Raw genomic sequence first — 21377 nt, forward strand, 5'->3', positions numbered from 1 at the left:
AGCAATGACAGGATTCCATAGGTACATCTAGCCTCAACCTATATTAGAGGTGTTAGCCATGACAGGATTCCATAGGTACATCTAGCCACAACCTATATTAGAGGTGTTAGCCATGACAGGATTCCATAGGTACATCTAGCCTCAACCTATATTAGAGGTGTTAGCCATGACAGGATTCCATAGGTACATCTAGCCTCAACCTATATTAGAGGTGTTAGCCATGACAGGATTCCATAGGTACATCTAGCCTCAACCTATATTAGAGGTGTTAGCCATGACAGGATTCCATAGGTACATCTAGCCTCAACCTATATTAGAGGTGTTAGCCATGGCAGGATTCCATAGGTACATCTAGCCTCAACCTATATTAGAGGTGTTAGCCATGGCAGGATTCCATAGGTACATCTAGCCTCAACCTATATTAGAGGTGTTAGCCATGACAGGATTCCATAGGTACATCTAGCCTCAACCTATATTAGAGGTGTTAGCCATGGCAGGATTCCATAGGTACATCTAGCCTCAACCTATATTAGATGTGTTAGCCCTGACAGGATTCCATAGGTACATCTAGCTTCAACCTATATTAGAGGTGTTAGCCATGACAGGATTCCATAGGTACATTTAGCCTCAACCTATATTAGAGGTGTTAGCCATGACAGGATTCCATAGGTACATCTAGCCTCAACCTATATTAGAGGTGTCAGCCATGACAGGATTCCATAGGTACATCTAGCTTCCTGCTGCTCAGCAGACAGGAGCTAAATAACAATGTAGTCTACATGTAGTGATGCAAACCTACATCTGTCCTACAGCCTCTCTGTTCTCCTCCCTGGTTGGTTGGATGGCTGATTGGTTGGTTGGTAGGTTGGGCTCGTTTAAAGGGCAGACAACAGCGTGTTGAGCCGTGGCCTGTGTGTGGTGTTAGAAGGAAAACACCTGAGCAGGACGTGAGAGAACATAAAAGACAACTAGCCTGACATGACACTTACTGCTTTGCCTCATTAGCATCTGGCTCCTGGAGCTAGCGTAGCTGCGCTGTGCCGTGGGGGGTGTGTGTGTGTGTGTGTGTGTGTGTGTGTGTGTGTGTGTGTGTGTGTGTGTGTGTGTGTGTATGCGTAGCCCGCTACATCGATCCTGACATGTCATGCATATTTTATAAAGCTGTGTTTTGTTCAGAAAGCCCTAATACCTGTTGGAGATGTGCTGTGTGCTTTTTCCTGTTTAATACTGCAGGGTTTTACCGCTGTCACTATCAGTGTAGAGGGAGACGCTCAGAATGCTCTTTGTTAAACACACACACCTTCTATCCCACACATCTACATTCCGCCACACACACACACACGCACACACACACACACACACACACACACACACACACACACACACAAACACACACACACACACACACACACACACACACACACACACACACACACACACACACACACACACACACACACACACACACACACACACACACACACACACACACACACACACACACACACACACACACACACACACACACACACACACACACACACACACACACACACACACACACACACACACACACACACACACACACACACACACACACACACACACACACACACACACACACACACACACACACACACACACACACACACACACAGTAGTGGATCTCAGCCTCCTGCTGATTGTAACAGTCCACCAGAGTCCAGTTTCAGCGTGTTGTAACATGCTGACTTCTGCCATTTCCTTTGAAACCCTTTCAATTAGGAGCTCTGCACTGCCCCTCAGTCTTAGAGCAAACCCAGGTTAAGACACACACATACACACACACAGACACACACACACACACATACAGACCCACATACAGACCCACACACACACACACACACACACACACACACATATTCCTACATACTGTATACATACACACTTATAGTACGCACACACAGACACACCACACACACAAAACACACACACACCACACACACACATACACACACCACACACATATACACACATACACACCACACAAACATATACACACACCACACATACACACATACACACACCACACACATATACACACATACACACCACACAAACACATACACACACCACACATACACACACACACACACACACACACACACACATACACACACAAAGCGGATAATACATCTCTATATGCCTATTCTGTACATCCACGCTGTTGGCTCTCACTGAATATTTAATGTTCTCTTTACAATAACTGCACCATTACCTAGCACCCGGGAGAGGAGCGCCCAGCTCCGGCTTAGAACACAGAAACACTGCAGAACACTGCATTACCCAGCACTAACACTGCTCTCCTGTCCTCTGTGGGAACAACACTGCTAAACATTACCCAGCACTAACACTGCTCTCCTGTCCTCTGTGGGAACAACACTGCTAGACATTACCCAGCACTAACACTGCTCTCCTGTCCTCTGTGGGAACAACACTGCTAAACATTACCCAGCACTAACACTGCTCTTCTGTCCTCTGTGGGAACAACACTGCTAAACATTACCCAGCACTAACACTGCTCTCCTGTCCTCTGTGGGAACAACACTGCTAGACATTACCCAGCACTAACACTGCTCTCCTGTCCTCTGTGGGAACAACACTGCTAGACATTACCCAGCACTAACACTGCTCTCCTGTCCTCTGTGGGAACAACACTGCTAGACATTACCCAGCACTAACACTGCTCTCCTGTCCTCTGTGGGAACAACACTGCTAGTCATTACCCAGCACTAACACTGCTCTCCTGTCCTCTGTGGGAACAACACTGCTAAACATTACCCAGCACTAACACTGCTCTCCTGTCCTCTGTGGGAACAACACTGCTAAACATTACACAGCACTAACACTGCTCTCTTGTCCTCTGTGGGAACAACACTGCTAGACATTACCCAGCACTAACACTGCTCTCCTGTCCTCTGTGAGAACAACACTGCTAGTCGTTACCCAGCACTAACACTGCTCTCCTGTCCTCTGTGGGAACAACACTGCTAGACATTACCGAGCACTAACACTGCTCTCCTGTCCTCTGTGAGAACAACACTGCTAGTCATTACCCAGCACTAACACTGCTCTCCTGTCCTCTGTGGGAACAACACTGCTAGTCTAGCACAGCAGCATTCACTATGGTACTGAACGTTGTTTAACATCATCAACAAACAGAAAGCTCTGACAGCTTCTTCCTACTAAAGAAACACTGCACAAGGGCTTTGAACATTGCTGATTATGCACATTTGTGGCCTGTTGGAGGTCATTTTGCAGGGCTCTGGCAGTGCTCCTCCTTGCACAAAGGCGGAGGTAGCGGTCCTGCTGCTGGGTTGTTGCCCTCCTACGGCCTCCTCCACGTCTCCTGATGTACTGGCCTGTCTCCTGGTAGCGCCTCCATGCTCTGGACACTACGCTGACAGACACAGCAAACCTTCTTGCCACAGCTCGCATTGATGTGCCATCCTGGATGAGCTGCACTACCTGAGCCACTTGTGTGGGTTGTAGACTCCGTCTCATGCTACCACTAGAGTGAAAGCACCGCCAGCATTCAAATTGACCAAAACATCAGCCAGGAAGCATAGGTACTGAGAAGTGGTCTGTGGTCACCACCTGCAGAACCACTCTTTTATTGGGGGTGTCTTGCTAATTGCCTATAATTTCCACCTTTTGTCTATTCCATTTGCACAACAGCATGTGAAATTTATTGTCAATCAGTGTTGCTTCCTAAGTGGACAGTTTGATTTCACAGAAGTGTGTTTGACTTGGAGTTACATTGTGTTGTTTAAGTGTTCCCTTTATTTTTTTGAGCAGTGTATATCTGTCCTGCAGCTGATCTAGTGGCTGGTTCATGTGGTTAAAGTTATTCAGTCAGAACATCAGCTTGGTACACTATATTCAATCCCAGGCTACAGTACTCCTTCTCCAGATCACTGCACTCAATAGTGGCAAGACAAAGACTTTAGGTCTGTTGAAAGACCTCAGTCTGAAGGGAACACTGTTGTTCAGTTCTAGTGTGAGGTCTTCTTTATGTGTCTCTCGTTGCTTAAATTGGAAAAACTCTTTATGGCAGTGTGTGGATTACCGCTATCTCAATACCCCTGGTTTGGCTGTGTGTGTGTGTGTGTGTGTGTGTGTGTGTGTGTGTGTGTGTGTGTGTGTGTGTGTGTGTGTGTGTGTGTGTGTGTGTGTGTGTGTGTGTGTGTGTGTGTGTGTGTGTGTGTGTGTGTGTGTGTGTGTGTGTGTGTGTGTGTGTGTGTGTGTGTGTGTGTGTGTGTGCGAGTGAGCGCGCGTGTCGTTGAGAGAATCCTGGGTCTGAATGTTCTCTTCCTGTCGGATGACTGTCTGTTTCGTCTGAGGTGGATGTGGTTGAAACGCTGTCAGACCTGTTGTTTCTCTACTCACTGGTTCACATACAGTACAGTACAATATAATAAACTGGATGGCACACTCAGTGGCGATTTTAGCATGTAAATCTTGGTGGGGGAAAAAAATGTAATGTGAGATGTATGCCAGCAAAGCCACTACACAACACAACACTAAACAATACATGAATTGCACTATAACGGTGACAAACGGTGCCCACAAACTGTTAGGGCCTACATAAAGCTGTTCCAACAGCAGTCCAAACACCTTACCACTGCTACACCTGGCTATCCATGGAGCCTTGTCTGGCAGCGAAACAGTTCATTCAGCCTCATTTACTGCCTTTTAAAAATACATAGCTGATATGGCTGACTTGCTTAAACAAATGTGGTTTCTACTGACAATTGAGGTGTACAGTACAAACTATGGCATAAGGGGACGACAAGCGGATAAGGCAATGCGTAATTTCGATTGTGACATTAATGAGCGAACTAGGATAGACGTAGTCAATATAACTATTTGTTCAGCACTTTTGAAATGTACAGCATCAGAGTTCAGAACATGGGCCGTTCTTACAGCGTTCTCCCTGTACACCAAGTCAGAACTGTAGGATAGCTCTTACAATATTCAATGATTATATTTCTGAAAAACAGGTTATAGGCTAGATATACACCACCAAGTCAGAACTGTAGGTGAAATTAATAGATGAAAATAGACCAAATTATTAGGGTGAGGCACATGGGCCACTAACAGCTTACTACACCACATACACTTAGTAGTACTTTCTTAGCTACAGTATACATATCTCCTTGGCATATTACATCATTTATGCAGCAGCATACAAGACATTTTTGGACTCACCTTGTTGTGCTGTGTTCACTTGAACAGGACGGTGGCCCGGCGGCCCTTCGTGGGCACATTTTGTCGTCAAACTATGTCATCAAAGTCTGTCATTCTCTGGATGCTTTCAAAACAACTGGGAACTGGAAGAAAGGATTTTCCAGTAGATTGTCGACGTGATTCATGATGATGACTGCTTGTCTAGCTTGCTACCTAAGATTTTGAAAGTATGATGTTGACATGATCAGTCCAATCAAAGTTACAGTAGATATAATGTGATTTGACTTCATTTTATCTGTGGCCAATGGCCTTCTTGGATGGGCACTTCTAATGTAACTCTATGGCAGCACCCAAGGGGCTAGAATCTTCTAGCTCTAGACATGGCGGTGACATAGTATTCCCATGAGTGACGGAACACTGAGCCAATCACGGCACAATGCTCAAATTTTCTGCTGACTTGCCCCACCACCACAGAAAGCACTGAGCTAGGCTGAAACACCTGCATTTTGGAGCTGCCTTACTCAAGAAAACAAAAAAGAGACCATATTCGTATGCGGCTTTATTAAGTCAATGATATATATTTCTTTACATTGTTTGCAAACTGATATGTGACACGTATTAATGCCAAAATAACATGCAAAACAGGAAAGCTGTGACTGATGTGACAGGGGTTGGTTGATGGGAGTTTGTTTGTGTGTGTCCTGTCTAACCCACTCCCTTCTCTTTCCCCAGGTAGGGATGTGGGAGAACGGTAAGTTGGATTTGGTTTATCCAGCGTGGTCGCGTTACGGTCCATTCCTCCAACCGCCTGATGGCGCACAGCACCTGCGCGTGGTCACTCTGGAGGAACGTCCGTTTGTCATCGTGGAGCTGGCTGATGCCGCCTCCAACACCTGCATCAGAGACTCTGTACCCTGCCGACGACCCCTCAACGCCAGGTCAGAAGGCAGGGGTGACGGGTCAAATTAGACAATTATGTTCCTGTCCAATACACAATAAAATACATTCCTTACCCTGGTACACTTCATCAGGGGACTGTCCAGGGTCTTGGAGGACACAGTAAAATACGGGTCATCCCCTAGTGACACACATACAGTACAGTGGCAACAAGACCCCCCTGGAGCCAAACACATCAGCAAAAGGGAACTGTCGTTTTTCACAGATCAACCTTCATAATATCATGTGTCTCCAGTGTAATGATCACGTGGTGTCAACATATGACATAATCACTTTCATGGTGTATTGAACACAAACAAATCACATATTAACCCTCCACTCTCCACATAACCTCTCATCCTTCTCGATCGTGTAGTGGTGAGTGTGAGCCCAGATGGTATATAGGGTTATATGTGATTCAGTTGAAGATATATGGGGGTTGAATTGGACACAAACACAATAGAGCTGCAGTAGAGGTCCACGCCTCACGGTTCACCACCTCTAGGAAGGATGAGCACAATTATCATGTGGCAGCACAATTTGACTCTCACTTAAAGGCATAATCCATAACTGTGATGTCCTGTATGTAGTGTGGCCCTGACTGAGGAAGAGAGACATTGATGTCCTGTATGTAGTGTGGCCCTGACTGAGGAAGAGAGACATTGATGTCCTGTATGTAGTGTGGCCCTGACTGAGGAAGAGAGACATTGATGTCCTGTATGTAGTGTGGCCCTGACTGAGGAAGAGAGACATTGATGTCCTGTATGTAGTGTGGCCCTGACTGAGGAAGAGAGACATTGATGTCCTGTATGTAGTGTGGCCCTGACTGAGGAAGAGAGACATTCTTTGTCTTAAATATAACAACATATTTTAAATGTTATATATTCTCTCACTCTCCCTCTTTCTCTCACTCACTCCCTCCCTCTCTCTTTCTCTTTCTCTTTCTCTTTCTCTTTCTCTTTCTCTTTCTCTTTCTCTTTCTCTTTCTCTCTCTCTCTCTCTCTCTCTCTCTCTCTCTCTCTCTCTCTCTCTCTCTCTCTCTCTCTCTCTCTCTCTCTCTCTCTCTCTCTCTCTCTCTCTCCTCTCCTGTACCTCGTCTCCCTCTTCCTTCCTCCCTCCAGTATTCCTGTCCAGGATCCCCCAAAGAAACAGTGCTGTAAGGGCTTCTGCATCGACATCCTCAAACGATTGGCCAAGATCGTGGGTTTCACCTATGACCTCTACCTGGTGACCAACGGAAAGCACGGGAAGAAGATTGATGGAGTGTGGAACGGCATGATTGGAGAGGTCAGTAAAACGTGAATGATTGATTAGACATTGGTAGGCTACAGTACGTTGTTCTTCTTGACCATAATAGTTGTTGGGAAAAGGTCAAAGCTACTTTCCACAGCAGCTGTCGCCAGAGAGGAGAAGAGCACTGAGACTTGGCACACTGCCTGCTGCCATTACAAATAACATTTGATTGATTGGATGGCTGATGATTGATGGATTAGAGTGAGGTCACATGACTGAGGCCCTCTGGTTCAGAGGTCATGATTTATGGAAGTTAAGGACCTCGTAAAGTGGTTTTTCTTCCTGGTTGGAAGGTCAGGATTGCTGTTTCTGTGCGTTTCACTGTTGTTCGACTATAGCTCTGCATGAGAATGTACGTGTGTGTAGCACTGCACATGTGTTTGTGTTGTTCCTCAGTGTGTGTGTGTAGGTTACTGTAGCTTAACTTAGTGTGTGTGTGTATGTTCAAGCGTTCCCTGGCCTATGCTGCTGCCTCCGGGGCAACCAGTTAAACGCTGGGTGTCACATCAGTCACAGGGAGAGTTATGGGCCCTTAACCACAGTCAGCACTCACAGACATACATTGTTTATTACACACACACACACACACACACACACACACACACACACACACACACACACACACACACACACACACACACACACACACACACACACACACACACACACACACACACACACACACACACACACACACACACAGAGAGAGAGAGAAGCGTGCATGCACACACACATACATACTGTACATACACATAGGCACGCACTTACCCACACTTACATTTTATTCATTTTGCAGGCGCTCTTATCCAGAGTGACTTAGTGACACACAGAACACACAGAAGCACGGATGCACGCACGCAACATTGACAAGCATGTGCACACATGAACACACACAAACATACAAACAATGTTTTTTCTCTTTCTCTTTTGCCCTTTGTCTTCCTCATAGACACAGACTGACACATGGTCACAGTCACAGACACCCCCTGGGTATTACAGCTCTTTTTCTGGCAGGCCCTCTGAGAGCTAAACAGGGGGCTGTTGTTTCGGGAAAGTGTCCTGAACACACACACACACACACACATACCAGCACACACACACACACACACACACACACACACACACACACACACACACACACACACACACACACACACACACACACACACACACACACACACACACACACACACACACACACACACACACACACACACACACACACACACACACACACAAGCACACACACACATACCAGCACACACACACACACACACACAGTCTTGTACAGCTAACCTTGTGGGGACATACAATTCAGTCCCATTCAAAATCCTATTTTCCCTAACCCCTAACCCTAAACCTAACCCTAATCCTAACCCGTACTCTTACCCTAACCCTAACCCTAACCTTAACCCTAACCCTAACCCTAACCCTAACCCTAACCCTAACCCAAAAACCTAAACTTTATCCTAACCCTAAACCTAACCCTAGCTCCTAACCCTAACCCTACAACTAACCCTAGCTCCTAACCTTAATATTTAACTTAATTCTAACCCTAACACTAATTCTAACCTTAACCCTAAACCCCCTAGAAATAGCATTTGACCTTGTGGGGACTAACAAAATGTCCCCAGTTGGTCAATTTTTACTTTGTTTACTATTCTTGTAGGGACTTCTGGTCCCCACAAGAATAGTTAAACACGTCCACACACACACACACACACACACACACACACACACACACACACACACACACACACACACACACACACACACACACACACACACACACACACACACACACACACACACATACCGAGCGGGACATGGGGGTGATTTTAGGTGGAAGTGTCCCGCTGCACCTCCTCAGGTCCCACGGGGAACGCTGGTACAGCCTGGTTGTCATGGCAGCAGAAACAATCTCACTCCCTACTCTACTTCTTCTTTATCTGTCATCTTTATGTCTTGAACCAGGGCCAATGGGGTCGATCCACCTATATTCACATGCAAATGGTGAAGTGCGTTTTATTTTCTCAGGCTAATTTCTGTCTTTTGATCAGATGTTTCAAAGCCTGCCGTTCTTTGATCAGGTAGCTAATCCAGAGACTTGAAGAGGGGTGTTGCATTGCTGCTCGCTCCCCCTTTTCTGCTGATTTACTCTGAAATGAGGAGGTGCCGTGTCTAACGCAGATTAACATTTCACTTATTCAATCAGCCGACACAGCACTTTTCCATTTAGATGGGGGGGCTAACTCACGTTGTGTGATGAAGAGATGCGTAGGAGGAGACACGTGGCTGGTGTTTACACTGTGTTGTAGCCCATTCAGCAGACTACATCAGGTGCTAACCCATATCTAGTGTCAGACAGGTTAGAGGTCAGGGATCATCAACTATATTCAGCCTTGGGCCGATTTGTTCTTGAGCGGATGGTCGGGGGACCATAACAGAATTACTAATAATTTGTTGACTTGGGGGACCAAATAAAACCACCAGCGGCCCAAATTCGGGCCGCGGGCCTCCTGTTGGGGAACTCTGTTATAGGTGTATGGACGAGGCGAAGGAGGATAGGGGTTGTTTTTAGACCTGAGTTGAAATAGTGTGTTATGAGGCAGTGTACCCCGCTATCTCTCTGACTGTAGTTTCTCCTATAATAATGTGTTGTGAGGCCAGTGTAACCATCTATCTCTCTGACTGTAGTTTCTCCTATAATACTGTGTTATGAGGCCAGTGTACCCCTCTATCTCTCTGAATGTAGTTTATCCTATAATAATATGTTATACGGCCAGTGTAACCCTCTATCTCTCTGAATGTAGTTGCTCCTATAATAATGTGTTATGAGGCCAGTGTACCCCTCTATCTCTCTGAATGTAGTTGCTCCTATAATAATGTGTTATGAGGCCAGTGTACCCCTCTATCTCTCTGAATGTAGTTGCTCCTATAATACTGTGTTATGAGCCAGTGTACCCCTCTATCTCTCTGACTGTAGTTTCTCCTATAATAATGTGTTATACGGCCAGTGTACCCCTCTATCTCTCTGACTGTAGTTTCTCCTATAATAATGTGTTATGAGGCCAGTGTACCCCTCTATCTCTCTGACTGTAGTTTCTCCTATAATAATGTGTTATGAGGCCAGTGTACCCCTCTATCTCTCTGACTGTAGTTTCTCCTATAATAATGTGTAATGAGGCCAGTGTACCCCTCTATCTCTCTGACTGTAGTTTATCCTATAATACTGTGTTATGAGCCAGTGTACCCCTCTATCTCTCTGTCTGTAGTTTCTCCTATAATAATGTGTTATGAGGCCAGTGTACCCCTCTATCTCTCTGACTGTAGTTTCTCCTATAATAATGTGTTATGAGGCCAGTGTACCCCTCTATCTCTCTGACTGTAGTTTCTCCTATAATAATGTGTTATGAGGCAGTGTACCCCTCTATCTCTCTGAATGTAGTTTCTCCTATAATAATGTGTTATGAGGCAGTGTACCCCTCTATCTCTCTGACTGTAGTTTCTCCTATAATACTGTGTTATGAGGCCAGTGTACCCCTCTCTCTCTGACTGTAGTTTCTCCTATAATAATGTGTTATGAGGCAGTGTACCCCTCTATCTCTGAATGTAGTTTCTCCTATAAAAATGTGTTATGAGGCCAGTGTAACCATCTATCTCTCTGACTGTAGTTTATCCTATAATACTGTGTTATGAGGCAGTGTACCCCTCTATCTCTCTGACTGTAGTTTCTCCTATAATAATGTGTTATGAGGCCAGTGTACCCCTCTATCTCTCTGACTGTAGTTTCTCCTATAATAATGTGTTATGAGGCAGTGTACCCCTCTATCTCTCTGACTGTAGTTTCTCCTATAATAATGTGTTATGAGGCAGTGTACCCCTCTATCTCTCTGACTGTAGTTTATCCTATAATAATGTGTTATGAGGCCAGTGTACCCCTCTATCTCTCTGAATGTAGTTTCTCCTATAATAATGTTTTATGATGCCAGTGAAACCCTCTATCTCTCTGACTGTAGTTTATCCTATACTACTGTTATGAGGCAGTGTACCCCTCTATCTCTCTGACTGTAGTTTCTCCTATAATAATGTGTTATGAGGCAGTGTACCCCTCTATCTCTCTGAATGTAGTTTCTCCTATAATAATGTGTTATGAGGCAGTGTACCCCTCTATCTCTCTGACTGTAGTTTCTCCTATAATAATGTGTTATGAGGCCAGTGTACCCCTCTATCTCTCTGACTGTAGTTTCTCCTATAATAATGTGTTATGAGGCAGTGTACCCCTCTATCTCTCTGACTGTAGTTTCTCCTATAATAATGTGTTATGAGGCCAGTGTACCCCTCTATCTCTCTGAATGTAGTTTCTCCTATACTAATGTGTTATAAGGCCAATGGACCCCTCTATCTCTCTGACTGTAGTTTCTCCTATAATAATGTGTTATGAGGCCAGTGTACCCCTCTCTCTCTGACTGTAGTTTCTCCTATAATAATGTGTTATGAGGCCAGTGTACCCCTCTATCTCTCTGAATGTAGTTTCTCCTATAATAATGTGTAATAAGGCCAGTGCACCCCTCTATCTCTCTGACTGTAGTTTCTCCTATAATAATGTGTTATGAGGCCAGTGTACCCCTCTCTCTCTGACTGTAGTTGCTCCTATATTAATGTTTTATGAGGCCAGTGTACCCCTCTATCTCTCTGACTGTAGTTTCTCCTATAATAACGTGTTATGGGGCAGTGTACCCCTCTATCTCTCTGACTGTAGTTTCTCCTATAATAATGTGTTATGAGCCAGTGTACCCCTCTATCTCTCTGACTGTAGTTTCTCCTATAATAATGTGTTATGAGCCAGTGTACCCCTCTATCTCTCTGACTGTAGTTTCTCCTATAATAATGTGTTATGAGGCCAGTGTACCCCTCTATCTCTCTGACTGTAGTTTCTCCTATAATAATGTGTTATGAGGCCAGTGTACCCCTCTATCTCTTTGACTGTAGTTTCTCCTCTAATAATGTGTTATAAGGCCAGTGTACCCCTCTATCTCTCTGAATGTAGTTTCTCCTATAATAATGTGTTATGAGGCCAGTGTACCCCTCTATCTCTCTGACTGTAGTTGCTCCTATATTAATGTTTTATGAGGCCAGTGTACCCCTCTATCTCTCTGACTGTAGTTTCTCCTATAATAATGTGTTATGAGCCAGTGTACCCCTCTATCTCTCTGACTGTAGTTTCTCCTATAATAATGTGTTATGAGGCCAGTGTACCCCTCTATCTCTCTGAATGTAGTTTCTCCTATACTAATGTGTTATAAGGCCAATGGACCCCTCTATCTCTCTGACTGTAGTTTCTCCTATAATAATGTGTTATGAGGCCAGTGTACCCCTCTATCTCTCTGACTGTAGTTTATGCTATAATAATGTGTTATACGGCCAGTGTACCCCTGTATCACTCTGAATGTAGTTTCTCCTATAATAATGTGTTATGAGGCAGTGTACCCCTCTATCTCTCTGACTGTAGTTTCTCCTATAATAATGTGTTATGAGGCCAGTGTACCCCTCTATCTCTCTGAATGTAGTTTCTCCTATACTAATGTGTTATAAGGCCAGTGTACCCCTCTATCTCTCTGACTGTAGTTTCTCCTATAATAATGTGTTATGAGGCCAGTGTACCCCTCTATCTCTCTGACTGTAGTTTATCCTATAATAATGTGTTATGAGGCAGTGTACCCCTCTATCTCTCTGACTGTAGTTTCTCCTATAATAATGTGTTATGAGGCCAGTGTAACCCTCTATCTCTCTGACTGTAGTTTCTCCTATAATAATGTGTTATGAGGCCAGTGTAACCCTCTATCTCTCTGATTGTAGTTTATTATGTAATCATGTGTTATGAGCCAGTGTACCCCTCTATCTCTCTGACTGTAGTTTATCCTATAATAATGTGTTATCAGGCCAGTGTAACCCTCTATCTCTCTGACTGTAGTTTATTATGTAATCATGTGTTATGAGCCAGTGTACCCCTCTCTCTCTGACTGTAGTTTATCCTATAATAATGTGTTATCAGGCCAGTGTAACCCTCTATCTCTCTGACTGTAGTTTCTCCTATAATAATGTGTTATACGGCCAGTGTACCCCTCTATCTCTCTGAATGTAGTTTCTCCTATAATAATGTGTTATGAGGCAGTGTACCCCTCTATCTCTCTGACTGTAGTTTATCCTATAATAATGTGTTATGAGGCCAGTGTACCCCTCTATCTCTCTGACTGTAGTTTATCCTATAATAATGTGTTATGAGGCAGTGTACCCCTCTATCTCTCTGACTGTAGTTTCTCCTATAATAATGTTTTATGATGCCAGTGTAACCCTCTATCTCTCTGACTGTAGTTTCTCCTATAATAATGTGTTATGAGGCCAGTGTAACCATCTATCTCTCTGATTGTAGTTTATTATGTAATCATGTGTTATGAGCCAGTGTACCCCTCTATCTCTCTGACTGTAGTTTATCCTATAATAATGTGTTATCAGGCCAGTGTAACCCTCTATCTCTCTGACTGTAGTTTATTATGTAATCATGTGTTATGAGCCAGTGTACCCCTCTCTCTCTGACTGTAGTTTCTCCTATAATAATGTGTTATGAGGCCAGTGTAACCCTCTATCTCTCTGACTGTAGTTTCTCCTATAATAATGTGTTATGAGGCCAGTGTACCCCTCTATCTCTCTGAATGTAGTTTCTCCTATAATACTGTGTTATGAGGCAGTGTACCCCTCTATCTCTCTGACTGTAGTTTCTCCTATAATACTGTGTTATGAGGCCAGTGTACCCCTCTATCTCTCTGAATGTAGTTTCTCCTATAATAATGTGTTATGAGGCCAGTGTACCCCTCTATCTCTCTGACTGTAGTTTCTCCTATAATAATGTGTTATGAGGCCAGTGTACCCCTCTATCTCTCTGACTGTAGTTTCTCCTATAATAATGTGTTATGAGGCAGTGTACCCCTCTATCTCTCTGACTGTAGTTTCTCCTATAATAATGTGTTATGAGGCCAGTGTAACCCTCTATCTCTCTGACTGTAGTTTCTCCTATAATAATGTGTTATGAGGCCAGTGTAACCATCTATCTCTCTGATTGTAGTTTATTATGTAATCATGTGTTATGAGCCAGTGTACCCCTCTATCTCTCTGACTGTAGTTTATCCTATAATAATGTGTTATCAGGCCAGTGTAACCCTCTATCTCTCTGACTGTAGTTTATTATGTAATCATGTGTTATGAGCCAGTGTACCCCTCTCTCTCTGACTGTAGTTTATCCTATAATAATGTGTTATCAGGCCAGTGTAACCCTCTATCTCTCTGAATGTAGTTTCTCCTCCCGTCCATCAGGTGGTGGGACAGCGAGCAGACATGGCCATCGGATCCCTCACCATCAACGAGGAGAGGTCAGAGGTCGTGGACTTCTCCGTCCCCTTCGTGGAGACGGGCATCAGCGTCATGGTCTCCCGTAGCAACGGAACCGTCTCACCCTCTGCCTTCCTGGGTGAGTGAAGGAACTGATGAGGTTGAAGTAAATCTGGACATTATTGATGGTCCAGGTAAAAAATGTAATTCCCACTTTCACATGACTCTCCACCCCCCCCTTTCTAGCTCTGACACAGTGTGTGTGTGTGTGGGTACCGGTACAGAGTCAGTGTGAGAGGGTACAGGTTAGTTGAGGTAATATGTACATGTAGGTAGAGTTATTAAAGGGTTCTAATGGGGTACAGGTTAGTTGAGGTAATATGTACATGTAGGTAGAGTTATTAAAGTGTTCTAAGGGGGTACAGGTTAGTTGAGGTAATATGTACATGTAGGTAGAGTTATTAAAGTGTTCTAAGGGGGTACAGGTTAGTTGAGGTAATATGTACATGTAGGTAGAGTTATTAAACTGTTCTAAGGGGGTACAGGTTAGTTGAGGTAATATATACATGTAGGTAGAGTTATTAAAGGGTTCTAAGGGGGTACAGGTTAGTTGAGGTAATATGTACATGTAGGTAGAGTTTTTAAAGTGTTCTAAGGGGGTACAGGTTAGTTGAGGTAATATGTACATGTAGGTAGAGTTATTAAAGTGTTCTAAGGGGGTACAGGTTAGTTGAGGTAATATGTACATGTAGGTAGAGTTATTAAAGTGTTCTAAGGGGGTACAGGTTAGTTGAGGTAATATGTACATGTTGGTAGAGTTATTAAAGTGTTCTAAGTTGTGTTTATACTGAATGTCTTTGTTGATCCTCCTCTCCTCTCCTCTCCTCTCCTCTCCTCTCCTCTCCTCTCCTCTCCTCTCCTCTCCTCTCCTTTCCTCTCCTCTCCTCTCCTCTCCTCTCCTCTCCTCTCCTCTCCTCTCCTCTCCTCTCCTCTCCTCTCCTCTCCTCTCCTGTCCCTCAGAGCCCTACAGTCCAGCGGTGTGGGTGATGATGTTTGTCATGTGCCTGACCGTGGTGGCTGTGACCGTCTTCATATTTGAGTTCTTCAGTCCAGTTGGCTACAACCGCAGCCTTTCCAGCGGAAAGAGTAAGTGACAGAGTTCCATTAGAAACAGGATATGCTGGGTCCATGTTTGGTAGCCATGTTGTTTCCTTGGTGACTGAAGGGATACACAATTCCATACAGTTGTTCTATATGTTCAGTGTCTCATAGATCAAGTGACAGAACATTCCAGAATACCCTCCCTACACTGTGTTTGGCTGATGTCACCACAGGACATTTCTATGCCTTGTTTGTGCTGTTGTTGTTGTTGTTTATGTTGGTTGGTCAGTCAATCAAGTATCACTGCAGAAAAATGTATTGGTATAAAAGTGTGTGTATCAGAGGATGGAAACCAATACTTTCTCTCATATGTTGAACTGCAGCTATATATGTTTAATATTGAAGCAGACATATATTATTTAGCAGTGCAGTTTGCACCGCTGTCATATTCTGTATGCTTCCCGCCTCTTTCCGATACCTCCGGGCTCTCTCTCCTTCTCTCTCTTCTCTCTCTTAGGTCTCTCTCTCTCTTTCTCTCTCTCCTTCTCTCTCTATTTTCCTCTTTCTCTCTCTCTCTCTCTCTCTCTCTCTCTCTCTCTCTCTCTCTCTCTCTCTCTCTCTCTCTCTCTCTCTCTCTCTCTCTCCCTCTCTCTCTCTCTCTCTCTCTCTCTCTCTATTTCTCTCTCTCTATCTCTCTCTCTCTCTCTCTCTATTTCTCTCTCTATTTCTCTCCCTATCTCTCTCTGTCTCTCTCTCCCTCTCTACAATCTTTTACAGCATAACTGCTGCGCTGTACATATTTTACCTCTCTGTCCTCCTCTCACACATTCCCTTCATCTCTCTCATCCTTTTTTCCTATCATTTAGAATTCTAGTGTTTGATCTTGGTGAAGATTGGACCATGAGTGGTGAAATTAAGTGTATGATTACATCTCAGTGTGGAAAGCGGTGGTGTTCAATATTTATTGAAAGTGCTTGAGAGGGAATCCGCAAGGTATTATTTACTTATATCAAATCAAAGTTTATATGTCACGTGCACGGGATACAACAGGTGTAAACAGTACAGTGAAATGCTTACTTTAAAGCTCTTCCTCATCAATGCAGTGTTCAATACCAAAGGTAAAGAAATAGAACATCCACAATAGGATCTTAAAAAGAGCATGGAATCAATACTAGGTCAGATCAAATAAAAACAGGAAATTAAACACAAGAATGTACACTAAAAACAAGGTCAGTACCAATATCTTATCATAAGGCATGGATCAGTCATTCCAGGGGTTTTGGATATTTAGTTCATCTTGAGTGGAACAATATTGTCCATAACGTTGCTTAGAGTGTTATATACAGTAAAATGGGTTGAAAACACTGTTGTTGTTGAGTTCAAAACTATAGCACTGGTTTGTCCACTACTGAGTGTATTAAAGGGAGACTGTAATTCGGGTTTTGCCAACGACTCCCTTTATCCACTTCCCCAAAGTCAGATGAACTGATGGATTCTATTTGTATATCTCTGTGTCCAGTATGAAGGAAGTTAGAGGTGGTTTCGCGAGCCAATACTAACGAGCGTTAGCGCAATGACTGGAAGTCTATTGGTATCTGCTAGCATGCTGGTATCCCTTTAACACTGTCTATTGGTATCTGCTAGCATGCTGGTATCCCTTTAACACTGTCTATTGGTATCTGCTAGCATGCTGGTATCCCTTTAACACTGTCTATTGGTATCTGCTAGCATGCTGGTATCCCTTTAACACTGTCTATTGGTATCTGCTAGCATGCTGGGAGCCCTTTAACACTGTCTATTGGTATCTGCTAGCATGCTGGTATCCCTTTAACACTGTCTATTGGTATCTGCTAGCATGCTGGTATCCCTTTAACACTGTCTATTGGTATCTGCTAGCATGCTGGTATCCCTTTAACACTGTCTATTGGTATCTGCTAGCATGCTGGTATCCCTTTAACACTGTCTATTGGTATCTGCTAGCATGCTGGTATCCCTTTAACACTGTCTATTGGTATCTGCTAGCATGCTGGTATCCCTTTAACACTGTCTATTGGTATCTGCTAGCATGCTGGTATCCCTTTAACACTGTCTATTGGTATCTGCTAGCATGCTGGTATCCCTTTAACACTGTCTATTGGTATCTGCTAGCATGCTGGTATCCCTTTAACACTGTCTATTGGTATCTGCTAGCATGCTGGTATCCCTTTAACACTGTCTATTGGTATCTGCTAGCATGCTGGTATCCCTTTAACACTGTCTATTGGCATCTGCTAGCATGCTGGTATCCCTTTAACACTGTCTATTGGTATCTGCTAGCATGCTGGTATCCCTTTAACACTGTCTATTGGTATCTGCTAGCATGCTGGTATCCCTTTAACACTGTCTATTGGCATCTGCTAGCATGCTGGTATCCCTTTAACACTGCCTATTGGCATCTGCTAGCATGCTGGTATCCCTTTAACACTGTCTATTGGTATCTGCTAGCATGCTGGTATCCCTTTAACACTGTCTATTGGTATCTGCTAGCATGCTGGTATCCCTTTAACACTGTCTATTGGCATCTGCTAGCATGCTGGTATCCCTTTAACACTGCAGGCCTTAAAGGTCTATTGAGAGGACTATTGACTGGATGCACTCATACTTTTCATACGTCCTCCCTCTCTCCCTCTCTCTCTCCCTCATACCCCACCCCACCAAACTCCCTCTCTGCCCCAACCCTGCTCTCCCCCCACCCCCTCCTCTCCCTCTATCCTTATCTCCCTCTCTCCATCCAGAGGCAGGAGGCTCTACGTTCACCATAGGAAAGTCTGTGTGGTTGCTGTGGGCCATTGTGTTCAATAACTCGGTCCCAGTGGAGAACCCCAGAGGAACCACCAGTAAGATCATGGTGCTGATCTGGGCCTTCTTCGCTGTCATCTTCCTGGCTTCCTACACAGCCAACCTGGCTGCCTTCATGATCCAGGAGGAGTACATAGACACTGTGTCTGGACTCTCAGACAAAAAGGTAAACATAGAAGAATGATGGTGTCTTTTTTTGGGTGGGTAAGGGTTATAGGTAAGGGATATAGGTAAGGGATATAGGTAAGGGTTATAGGTAAGGGTTATAGGTAAGGGTTATAGGTAAGAGTTATAGGTAAGGGTTATAGGTAAGGGTTATAGGTAAGGGTTATAGGTAAGGGTTATAGGTAAGGGTTATAGGTAAGGGTTATAGATAAGGGTTATAGGTAAGGGTTATAGGTAAGGGTTATAGGTAAGGGTTATAGGTAAGGGTTATAGGTAAGGGTTATAGGTAAGGGTTATAGGTCAGGGTTATAGGTCAGAGTTATAGGTAAGGGTTATAGGTAAGGGTTATAGGTAAGGGTTATAGGTAAGGGTTATAGGTAAGGGTTATAGGTAAGGGTTATAGGTAAGGGTTATAGGTCAGAGTTATAGGTAAGGGTTATAGGTAAGGGTTATAGGTAAGGGTTATAGATAAGGGTTATAGGTAAGGGTTATAGGTAAGGGTTATAGGTAAGGGTTATAGGTAAGGGTTATAGGTAAGGGTTATAGGTAAGGGTTATAGGTAAGGGTTATAGGTAAGGGTTATAGGTAGGGGTTATAGGTAAGGGTTATAGGTAAGGGTTATAGGTAAGGGTTATAGGTAAGGGTTATAGGTCAGAGTTATAGGTAAGGGTTATAGATAAGGGTTATAGGTAAGGGTTATAGGTAAGGGTTATAGGTAAGGGTTATAGGTAAGGGTTATAGGTAAGGGTTATAGGTAAGGGTTATAGGTAAGGGTTATAGGTAAGGGTTATAGGTAAGGGTTATAGGTCAGAGTTATAGGTAAGGGTTATAGGTAAGGGTTATAGGTAAGGGTTATAGGTAAGGGTTATAGGTAAGGGTTATAGATAAGGGTTATAGGTAAGGGTTATAGGTAAGGGTTATAGGTAAGGGTTATAGGTAAGGGTTATAGGTAAGGGTTATAGGTAAGGGTTATAGGTAAGGGTTATAGGTAAGGGTTATAGGTAAGGGTTATAGGTAAGGGTTATAGGTAAGGGTTATAGGTCAGAGTTATAGGTAAGGGTTATAGGTAAGGGTTATAGGTAAGGGTTATAGGTAAGGGTTATAGGTAAGGGTTATAGGTAAGGGTTATAGGTAAGGGTTATAGGTAAGGGTTATAGGTAAGGGTTATAGGTAAGGGTTATAGGTAAGGGTTATAGGTCAGAGTTATAGGTAAGGGTTATAGGTAAGGGTTATAGGTAAGGGTTATAGGTAAGGGTTATAGGTAAGGGTTATAGATAAGGGTTATAGGTAAGGGTTATAGGTAAGGGTTATAGGTAAGGGTTATAGGTAAGGGTTATAGGTAAGGGTTATAGGTAAGGGTTATAGGTAAGGGTTATAGGTAAGGGTTATAGGTAAGGGTTATAGGTCAGAGTTATAGGTAAGGGTTATAGGTAAGGGTTATAGGTAAGGGTTATAGGTAAGGGTTATAGGTACGGGTTATAGGTAAGGGTTATAGGTAAGGGTTATAGGTAAGGGTTATAGGTAAGGGTTATAGGTAAGGGTTATAGGTAAGGGTTATAGGTAAGGGTTATAGGTAAGGGTTATAGGTAAGGGTTATAGGTAAGGGTTATAGGTAAGGGTTATAGGTAAGGGTTATAGATAAGGGTTATAGGTAAGGGTTATAGGTAAGGGTTATAGGTAAGGGTTATAGGTAAGGGTTATAGGTAAGGGTTATAGGTAAGGGTTATAGGTAAGGGATATAGGTAAGGGTTATAGATAAGGGTTATAGGTAAGGGTTATAGGTAAGGGTTATAGGTAAGGGTTATAGGTAAGGGATATAGGTAAGGGTTATAGGTAAGGGTTATAGGTAAGGGTTATAGGTAAGGGTTATAGGTAAGGGTTATAGGTAAGGGTTATAGGTAAGGGTTATAGGTAAGGGTTATAGGTAAGGGTTATAGGTAAGGGATATAGGTAAGGGTTATAGGTAAGGGTTATAGGTAAGGGTTATAGGTAAGGGTTATAGGTAAGGGTTATAGGTAAGGGTTATAGGTAAGGGTTATAGGTAAGGGTTATAGGTAAGGGATATAGGTAAGGGTTATAGATAAGGGTTATAGGTAAGGGTTATAGGTAAGGGATATAGGTAAGGGTTATAGGTAAGGGTTATAGGTAAGGGTTATAGGTAAGGGATATAGGTAAGGGTTATAGATAAGGGTTATAGGTAAGGGTTATAGGTAAGGGTTATAGGTAAGGGTTATAGGTAAGGGTTATAGGTAAGGGTTATAGGTAAGGGTTATAGATAAGGGTTATAGGTAAGGGTTATAGGTAAGGGTTATAGGTAAGGGTTATAGGTAAGGGTTATAGATAAGGGTTATAGGTAAGGGTTATAGGTAAGGGTTATAGTTAAGGGTTATAGGTCAGAGTTATAGGTAAGGGTTATAGGTAAGGGTTAT

The 21377-nt window shown here is 43.5% G+C and overlaps 1 protein-coding gene across 1 annotated transcript in view; it reads left to right on the forward strand.

Annotated features, from left to right (window-relative positions):
- The window catches only part of LOC139572564 (glutamate receptor ionotropic, NMDA 2D), a 229668-nt gene that overhangs the window by 115789 nt on the left and 92502 nt on the right, over positions 1 to 21377 (forward strand). The window contains exons 7-11 of the mRNA XM_071395274.1: positions 5962 to 6167; positions 7287 to 7452; positions 14830 to 14983; positions 15865 to 15990; positions 18720 to 18949. Of these exons, the coding sequence (XP_071251375.1) occupies positions 5962 to 6167; positions 7287 to 7452; positions 14830 to 14983; positions 15865 to 15990; positions 18720 to 18949 (882 nt within the window). The remainder of the gene's footprint in view (positions 1 to 5961; positions 6168 to 7286; positions 7453 to 14829; positions 14984 to 15864; positions 15991 to 18719; positions 18950 to 21377) is intronic.

This window comes from Salvelinus alpinus, chromosome 4 (genome assembly GCF_045679555.1).
Source record: "Salvelinus alpinus chromosome 4, SLU_Salpinus.1, whole genome shotgun sequence".
In the NCBI taxonomy this organism is placed as follows: domain Eukaryota; kingdom Metazoa; phylum Chordata; class Actinopteri; order Salmoniformes; family Salmonidae; genus Salvelinus; species Salvelinus alpinus.